The sequence below is a fragment of the Notothenia rossii genome (genome assembly GCF_949606895.1).
Source record: "Notothenia rossii genome assembly, chromosome: 5".
NCBI lineage: Eukaryota > Metazoa > Chordata > Actinopteri > Perciformes > Nototheniidae > Notothenia > Notothenia rossii.
In genome coordinates this window covers 27,794,393-27,804,284 of record NC_136903.1, presented here as the reverse complement: position 1 = coordinate 27,804,284, position 9,892 = coordinate 27,794,393, and the positions used below count along the sequence as shown (strand labels likewise).

General features: G+C 39.0%; 2 protein-coding genes across 2 annotated transcripts in view; both read left to right on the top strand.

Moving 5' to 3' along the window:
- The first annotated feature begins 1,423 nt into the window (after nt 1-1,423).
- Nucleotides 1,424-4,501, top strand: zpd (zona pellucida glycoprotein d). Its single transcript, XM_079681496.1, has 10 exons — nt 1,424-1,598; nt 1,749-1,800; nt 1,880-1,987; nt 2,415-2,623; nt 2,750-2,907; nt 3,204-3,318; nt 3,562-3,689; nt 3,792-3,975; nt 4,142-4,247; nt 4,343-4,501. The coding sequence occupies exons 1-10, from the start codon at nt 1,578-1,580 to the stop codon at nt 4,462-4,464; spliced, it is 1,203 nt and encodes a 400-aa protein (XP_079537622.1). The 5' UTR covers nt 1,424-1,577; the 3' UTR covers nt 4,465-4,501.
- Nucleotides 4,502-4,914: 413 nt separating this feature from the next.
- The window catches only part of LOC307038776 (matrix metalloproteinase-15-like), a 17,625-nt gene continuing 12,647 nt past the window's right edge, over nt 4,915-9,892 (top strand). The window contains 4 exon segments of the mRNA XM_079680454.1: nt 4,915-5,836; nt 7,701-7,849; nt 8,999-9,121; nt 9,286-9,605. Of these exon segments, the coding sequence (XP_079536580.1) occupies nt 5,723-5,836; nt 7,701-7,849; nt 8,999-9,121; nt 9,286-9,605 (706 nt within the window). The 5' untranslated portion in view covers nt 4,915-5,722.

Below are 9,892 nucleotides of genomic sequence, written 5' to 3'. Positions count from 1 at the left end.
GACAGATGGTCTGCACCCAAAAAGGAAAATGGCCTGCCTGATGATGTCTGCGAATATGGACTGTGGCCTCCGGGTGTGCCGAGTTGGCACTGTAGGAAATACAGTGACCCATTTATGGCTTTCCCTAAAGACACCCAGAGAGTCCCATGCTGTTTGACCTGCTGACCCTAAAAAAAAGGTTTTATTTATTTATTCAAACTCCCTTTTACTGTTTGTAGGATCTGGTTTAGTAAATGTTCTATCCAAAAATAAGTTACCTTAGAGATTCCCCAATACAGAAATGTAGTTTGAGATGTAGTGGACATGTAATTAGAGGTGGAAAGTAACTAAGTACATTCACCAAGGTACTGTACTTACAGTAAGTACAATTTTGAAATTCTTGTACTTTGCTCGACTATTTCCATTCTATGCTACTTTGTACTTCTAAGTCGTTACAACTAGCTTCACCTCTACCAGCTTTGATAACGCTTTACTGCATCAATACATATACCGGTAATCAAAACGTATATTATTCTGAAATGGAACATTTGCCTAATAAGTACATTTTGATGCCAATACTTTTGTACTTTTACTTGAGGAACATTTTGAATCCAGGACTTTTATATCTAACAGAGTATCCCTACATTCTGGTACTTCTACTTTTACTCAAGTACAAGGTCTGAGTACTTCTCCCATCTTTGCAGGATTCATAATTCCTTTTTAATTGTAGTGCTATTTCACATACTGAAGTAGTGAGGGGTTAAACTTTCCAAAGCACTAAACCACTTTGGCCAGTAGTGACATTTACAGGAAAATATTAGCATTGTGTGTCTAAAACTAATGTTTGGTAAATGCACAGTGCAGAGGTCTGTGGGGGTTTGGAGATAATCTGTTTCAGACAGAGGTGGAAGACATAGGCTACTCAGATTATTTCTGTAAATAAAAGGATTAATACTACAGTGTAAAAATACCCAGTTACAAGTCCTGCAATCATAATTGTACTAAAGTAAAAACAATATTAACACTAAAAAATACTTGAAGTGCCAAAAGTAAATTTACTCGTTATGCAAAATGCCATTTTATCAAAGATATGTGTGCATTTATGTGTTCAACAATGTAATGTTGCACTTGCTATAGGTGGGGCTAATTGGAATGACTTTATATACTTCAGGGTAGTTTAAACTTTAATATTATATTATAATGTGTGTTGATTTATATTTTGTATTAATAACCAAAATCTGCAAAGTAACTAGTAACTAAATATGTTATGTAAAAAGTAAAACATTTGCCAAAAAATGTAGTGTAAAAATATAAAATAGCCTAATTTGAAAATACTCAAGCAATGTACAAGTAAGTAAATGTAACTGGTTTTAGATATTGCTGAAATACTTTATATTGACCAATGAATACAAACATAGCCTATAAATGGCAGAATCGCAGACCCAACATCGACAGGTGTTCTTAATGAGAGAGCAGCAGGTGTCGAGAACAACAGAGGAGCACTTCCCTTTGACATACAACATATATATATATATATATATATATCGCATTTAAATATAAGATTCAAATATATATTTTTACCCAAAAACACAACAGAAATGATCCTCATCGGCTTGAAGGTGGGTGTGGATACAAATGTTGAGCTTTAATACTTCATGTAAGAAAACCAAGCTAAACGTGTTTGTAGCGTCAGGCTAAACTGATAATGTAGCCTAGCTAGACATACATAAATGAACAGTTACAGTGGAAATGTTTTTTCTTCAAACCAGCTGGGCGTGGTCCTCGTGCTACTCGTTGGGTGCACGCATCATCTTGTTCAGGGTAAGGGTGTCTACTTGTATAATAAAAATATCAAAAGTTATGTTGCTTGTCGAAGTAGTTATATTTGTTAACTGTACAGGAATGTGCAGCGTGGAGCATTGCGCGGACCCCACCAGGTGTGTTCTGTCTGAAGGCCAAAGAAGCTGCAAATGTGCCATTGGATATTATGGCGACCAATGTGACAAAGGTAATTCACTCTGCCTACAATAATGTATTTTCTTTTACAGAAGGGGCTCTTACAGTTCCTAATTTAGCACCTTAAATATTTAGGAGGCCTATTACACTTAAAGTTAAGGCAAACATCTTTAAAAAAACGAAAACGTTTTATTCATTAGCAAGGGTCCTTGTCCAGAAACATTGGATTCTACATTTCCCACAATAGCATAATGTTGCTTGACACTGTCTGTCTGGTAATTGCCAACATTTCAAAATCCTTACCCCAATTTGCAACATTTCATTAGGCACCAAGTCCAAGAAATTACTTTGTTAAATGTTACTCTAATTATTTCAGGGTACTTTTTTTTAAAGGCAGGAAGATATTTTGCAACCGTTTTCACAGGCCACCTCCAATGCAGCCACCTGCCTTGCATACCTAATAACCTTACATTTTACAGATTCACAAATACAAGTAATGTGTGGCAGGGACCACATAACAGTCAGAGCATTAGAGGATTTCTTCATGTACCACAACGTGCCACTGGAGTCCCTGCACTTGTCCAACGAATCTTGCCGTGCTCAGAGAGAAGTCATCCTTGGTGTGCCGTACTACATGTCCCGGATAACTAAAGACAAATATCTAGCCTGTGGAGGCAAGCCGCTGGAGGTACACCTCAAGCAGTATTTACGTTACATGCCTTACACTTTCTTTTCCTTGTTCAGTAGAAAAAGGATTTGAGTATTTCTCCCTCACAATGTTGCAATTGATGCTTTTTTTTCCCCCTTCTTACAGAAAAACTTTACTCACATCTTCTATTCCCTAAGTCTACTGTCAGATCCTCAGGTTACTGGAAACATCATCAGAAATCCAGTCATTAAGATTGAATACAAATGCATCTATCCATACATCAGGAAGGTCAGCCTACCTTTCCCGGTCGTCCCCTTTTCCAGGTAAGGATGTTGAATAGAAATGCTTACAGGTTGCACCAGTCCACCAACAGTTTCAGTTAATGTAGGTACAAATATAAGGAAGGGAATTGTCTCTGTTCAAGTGCATGGTTCTGTGGTTTCTAATCACATGTTGAGAGATGTTTTCCAAAGCCATAGTGCCCCCTGATGGCCTCCTAACATTTTATTTTACTGTGCACTGCAATGGAAAAAAATAATATTATTTAATACATAGTGGAATTGCACTTGTTCACCAAACTCTCTTTTTAGTTTTCTTGCCTCTTATGTGTACATGGCAGTGATACAGTGATGCGTGTAGCTGAACTTGATGCCACAATAGAGCTGATGCTGTACACAGACCAGTCCTACTCTCAGGCCTACAGCAGTTCCCCCACCATCGAGCTCAGAGACAAGGTAGGGTTACAATTTTAAATCCAAGGCTTTAGATTGAGAGCTAGATTTAATTGACTGTATGCTTTAATGCCCTAACAACCCAATATGTTTTCTATATTCATAAACACAGCAAAATGTTAAACAAATTAAAAAGCCACAAATATCCGTAGTATTAAATCATATTCAAACACAATTTTGAGAATTCATTTTGTTTCATGTCGGTGATGGCTTTAGTGTGTCTTTTTTAAATGACAATGTGTCCAGGTCTATGTGGAGGTGACTGTCACAGAGCCTGCAGATTTCTTCCTGCTCCGGATCAATGAGTGCTGGGCCACACAGTCCTCCCAGCCTAGAACTGCAGAGGGTCTGGTTCACACGCTGCTTATGAACGGGTCAGAGCAGCTCTCGAATATCAACAGTTTGTCTCCCTTTCATTTTTAAATATGAGCCCCACTCCACCCATTCCTTCTCCTTATTTCCATCTCTTTATTCAGGTGTGTGAATGACCAAACTGTTGTCTTTCTAAACGGGAGTACGGGACAGCCTGGCCGTATAGGAGAAAGTTCTACTGTTCGCTACAGCTTCGACATGTTTCGCTTCACATCCACACCTCACGACCTCTATCTGCACTGCACTGTCCAGCTGTGTGAACCAGACGACCATGTGTCCTGCACACCTGTGAGCTCACTCAATTTACTTACTTGGATCTGTTACCTGGTACCAGGAAGCCGAAACCCTTAGGCCTCATGTGTTACACCTCGAAGAAAATGAACATATTTTCCTATTTGGCTACCTGTTATTTCTTCATTTTGAGGCTTCTTTTGTTTCTTGTTTTTGTTTACAGAACTGTAAATCGATCGCTAAGAGAGAAGCGGTGAGAGCAGACCCCGCCCTGGGCCTCCTGTCGTATGGACCCATCCGGATTGAAATGCCAGACGGAGCTCAATCTAGTAATCAAACTATCTCTGCTCTCTCTGTAGACCTCATTACAAGATATACTTAACTGCAGTGGATACCACATTTATCTGTTTGCTGTTTGTTTCAGGCGTACTGATGACGGTGGTGCTTCCTGTAGCCGCTGTCTGGACGGTTGGCTTCTTCCTCATCATCCTCATCACCGTGGCCAAAGCAGGCAGAAGGAGGCTTGCACAAACTGAGGAGCACTGACAACAACAAAAACAATGCTGCTGTTGGCAGCTTGAATAAAACTTTCAAAAGAAACCATATCTAACTTTATTTATTTCCTGATAAGATTTCCAACGCTAAAGTTGTGTTCAGTAGAGCGACTGACCTTTTACTTTCAACAGCAAATTAATATTGAATAACAATGGATGCAAAAAGGTTGAGCTAGTTGAATTTCACTTTGAGAAATTCCGGAGGAGGAATGCTTCAGTGCTGAGGTATAATAATAATAATAATAATAATAATAATAATAATAATGTTGGTCAGGGTTGGTTAATATGTTCTACATGTTCACATATAGATGTATGGTACAATCCTCATAACATTTCATTAGAAGTGTTTCACTTTAATGCATGCTATCGATTGTGTAATATACTCAACGCGAACCTAATTTACCTCCATGCATAATAGTATGTGCTTCCTGTCCCAAATGACTCCATCAGCAGCAGGTAGTTTCCCGTGAGGACAGCAGATGGCACGCTGAGTCAGGTCTGCTGTGCGAAGGGAGGAGGGCTCTCGTCTCTTAAAATCATTACACATCTTTTATCAGAAACCTAGCTGTTTGATGGCGGTCTCGAAAATATTGACAGAACGCGTTTCCGTTTAGAGTTAAAAGCCGTGTACGTCTACTTTAGAGCAAAACGGTGCAGGTGAAATTTGATATCCTGCCTCTGGAGTCCAGATTTTCTTTTTGTTTTCGTCGTGTGCAACATTTCGCAACAAGTTCAGAAACTCCTGAACTTCAAAAAATACTTGTCGTGTGGTAATCCCGTGTTTGCACTGTATTTGATGAGACTTGTTGCAATACTTCTCATTGTGCTCCAGCTGCTGTTCTGATCAGCCATTGTGGACGAAGGAAAAGGGGGCAAGGTCTAGTTTAGTGCCCGCCGGCTACACTGTTAGCTGAGTGCATGAAAGGAGCTGCTGTATGAACACTTGGATGAGCCATGAGGTTGCTGGCCGAGGACAAATCGCTCAGTATGCAACCGGGAATGGATTAGTATAATCTCGATTCGCGTTTTTCCGAGGCTCAGTGAATGCACTTTATTTTACATTGTTTGTAGCAATTTTTTCTGCTGCTCAAACCCAAAAAATGAGCAGATAGTGGGGTTACTTGTTGCGGAGGTTTGTGATTTGATGTAAGAGGAGAAGAGAAGAAGTCCAGCACTTTGTCCTGCCGGAGGAAGTTGTTTGGCTGTTTTCTGTCACCACGTCTTCATCACCCCACAACAGCAAAAGGAAGATGGCACCCAAACAGCACTGGACTCAGAGCATTATCACTTTGTGGTCCTTACTCTGCCTGATCCCGAGCAGCCCGGCAGCAGATGTCCCGGAGGAAGAAGGCTTCAATGCTGAGGTATAACAACATCTGGATCTGGGTACAGACAATACTTTTCTAGATGGTTACGATATTCCCTTTTTGTAGTTTTATTGTAAAACTGAATTAGTTTAATTTACAATACTCATACAATTTATTTATAAGTGTCTGAGTAGATAATTTTCTCAGTTTATTGTATACTTGTTTGTGTTCATAAGCAGGTTATAAATGCATATCCTTATGTTTGTTTTTGTTAAACATCAAAGCATCAGGTGGGTTCTAGCACTGCAGGGGTGTCATTTGACCTTTTGACCTTTTTCCAAATCACAACACAGCACTTGAGGTACACACCTATGTATACAATTGTATTGTCTTTTGCAGAATCATGTAAAGATCATATAATCTTGAATTACAAAAAGAACCCTTTTAGCATTTACTTGCACAATGTATAACCAGAATATGGACAATGAAACAACTTTTTTTTAAACCAGTATCATTGTATTTGTAAGCCAATTGTAGGACATTTAAAGAGTTGATTTATGTATTTGTCAACTTATCTTAAGAAGCCTCCAGAATTAGGGTATACAAAGATCCTTTATGTTTGATTAAGTAATACAGGTATAATAAAATAAAAATATATTAGTATAGTTGATATCCACATGAATAGTTGATTTTCAAACTTGTAAAAAGAGTGTATGTTTAAGATTTAGAGACAAAGTATGAAATTGACCATGAGTTGGTGATGTCTTCTTGAGACAGTTTTAAACTGGAAACATATAACACACAGTAGCATAATAAACTAAGTGTACTAGAAAATATATACAAGATCCATGCAAAATATAACAGCAATGCAAGTACATCAATTAAGCAAAATAAGTGACATTAACATTATTATCACTGTTTGAACACCACTGTCTGATGGACTGAACATTTCCTATACATTTCCTTATATTTGTTTAAAAACTACATTGAAGCGTGTATGAAGTGTCTGTACCCTGATTATGTATATTGAATATAGGTGTTACCATTATTCAGATTTTCACAAGATACGTTATTTATAAGTCATTCTGTTGAATGTAATTCTCATGTATATGCAATATTGTTGAATTATATAACAATGTAAGAATATCACAATGTTGAATCCAGTTATATCCTACAGAGGTTTTACTTATCTTGGTGTGAATAAGCCCACGTTAAGATTATATGGGTCAAGACTTGTCATGCTATGCAGAAATGGTCTTTTAAGGTTTTTCTCTGCCTGGGTGTGTTCATGCATGATGAGTTTTTGTGTTGCGAGTGTATGTGTTTGCCCCCGGCCTAAGTTCATCCCATACATGCATGAAGGTATGAGTCCCATGATCCATCTGTATGAGGGGGCCTGTGGCGTTGTTTTTGAGCTCTCAAGGCTTTTTTAAAGGGCAGAACTCAAAACTTTACAGATGCCGCCCCAGGAGCCATGGTCCTGTTTGCCTGGCTACAAGTCTCTACACGCTCAATTTCACTGTCAGCAAACATGAAGCAAAAAGGGGAAATTCTGCATGTGTAAGCCTTTTACCATTATTTTAAGTAGACTCATGTAGAGTTTTGTGTTTAACTACAGCAGTGACATACAGTTTTATTATTGCCCCTTTTAGTTTTCCTGTTTCCACTTCTTCCTCTGTTCTCCTCCTCATCTTGGCTGTCAGTGTGGAGAAGGCGCAGGAATGTCGTAATGTTAATAGAAGCCATCTGGTTTCTATCTCTACTTTTCTTTTAACTCCTCAGATGCTCCCTCTAGTCATTAGACAGTGGATAAGCCTAAACAGTTGTAGCGTCATACAAATGTATCGCACACACAAAAACAAACATGTGTTTAGGAACTTTTCCAAAGGAAGACTAAGTAAATCTGACTGTCTCCTCACAGGCATGGCTTCGTAAATTTGGCTATCTGTCTCAGGCGAGCGGTCAGATGTCCACCATGCAGTCGGCTCAGATTCTTTCCAAAGCCATCGGTGACATGCAGCGCTTCTATGGCCTGGAGGTGACCGGACAGATGGACCCTGCTACTGTTGTGTAAGAAAGTATTTATTTTGGTTTTATTCTGCAGTTGTTTTTGTCTCCAAGACACACAACACCACTTTACGTTTGTGTGAGCAGTGACCACAAACTGAATCCAGAGATCTTGAGGGATTTTCTTAGATCCTTCATTTTTATGCCTTCTATGGCCTCGGGTCGGTCAACAAACCTCAAACCAAGAACCAAGCATCCTGAAGCAATTTGTTTCATAGCTCTGGCTTTTCCCCATCACATAATAACTTTGTCATATTAATTTGTCTGTATTACCAGGGGCGGAGAAACAATGCCAGTTTGTAATACGTTTTTATGCCCATATGGTTTGGATTATAGTTGAATTTAGCTTATATCACATCATGACTAATGAGGCTAGTCAGGCTATTGTGTTATATCCTCATATTCATCTGTGGCTTTGATTCATTTTATTATACCTGTTCCCTGGAAGTTCTAGGAAAAATGACAAGGTCTTAGAGGAAAAGTTTTGTAAATACACCTTATTCCCAAGAGTAAGAGGAAAATATTGATAGCACTGTTATGTGAAGCTAAAAAAGCAGCAACAACCAATTAGCTTGGCTTAGTCCTGTTACAGGAAAAGGGGAAGCAGCTAGCCTAGCTCTTTGCAAAGTTAACAGAATCTGCAGATCAGCACATCATTATTTAACACATAATGTATTGTTGTTTAATCCCTTAAAGAACAGAAACCAAGTAAAAAAGAAAACATGTTTGTAGTTACCTATGGACAAAGCGAGGCTTGCTGTTTCCATCTTTTTCCAGTCTTTGTGCTAAACTAAGTCGGCTACTGTCAGTGGACTCATTTACAGTAATGCTTGATAAAAAAGTGATTAAGTGTGTTTCCCAAAATGTCAAACTATTCCTTTAACATGACAAATTCACTTTGTTTTCACCTTTTAGTTTGTCAGAGATTAGTCCTGAAAAAGGGCTTAGATTAAGTGCTCCATGCTGGTTTAGAATAATCATTTCCAACTTTGTGAAGAGTCTATCAAAAAGGATTAGAAATAAAACATTTCAAGAAATCACAAAAGCTACTGCAAACAGTATAAGGGTCAAGTTTATGGCCATGTCATTATGCTAGGTTAGCATGTTGGTGACAACAGTTTGTAATGTGTGTGTCTGTTTCTGTGTGCTTAGGGCGATGCGTCTGCCCCGCTGTGGCCTCCCAGACAGAAAGGCAGAGGAGATTGATGTTGGTGCTAGAAAGAAGCGCTACACTCTCACTGGAAAGCAGTGGGACAAAGACCACATCACCTACAGGTTTATAGCTTTATAAATGTAAATGTATTATAAATGTATTATATACGCTTTATAAATGTAATCTATTATTATTATTATTATTATTATAGCACTGACATGTCAAATAAATTCAACAACAAAGCAATAGCATAACATCTCTAATAGGCTTTTTCTTCTGGCTCTAGTTTATTAAAATATCACGCGTTGCTGGGGGAGGAGCAGACGTACAAAGCTATCCGCAGCGCCTTCGACGTGTGGAGACGGGTCACGCCGCTCACCTTTGAGGAGTTACCTGCTGAACACAACAACCACAGCATCAACGGCAGCAAGTCAGAGCTCTCTGACATCCTGTTGTTGTTTGCCTCTGGTTACCACGGTGATATGTCATTGTTTGATGGCGAGGGAGGGTCGTTGGCCCATGCCTACTATCCCGGACCAGGAATCGGTGGGGATGTACACTTTGATGAAGATGAGCCTTGGACATTGGACAATAAAAACCCAGAAGGTAAGTCAGTTGACTCTTTTTTTCTAGCGGGGATTGAACTTGTGACCTTTTGGCAACAGCATAATTTCTCTGTCTCTTCTGGTTAACTGGGCTGCAGCAGTAAAGGTTCACTGGGTACATGTGCATGAGAATTGGATGTGTCTACAAGCTTGCTGTAATGCCATACTAATAAAATGTAACCGGCCATTTAGCTTGTTAAAAATATTTATTAGCATTCCTCTTCCTGTTTTGGTTGCCCAATAGTTGATGCACTTCCTTTATGGTATAAATTGAGCCTTCATTTTACC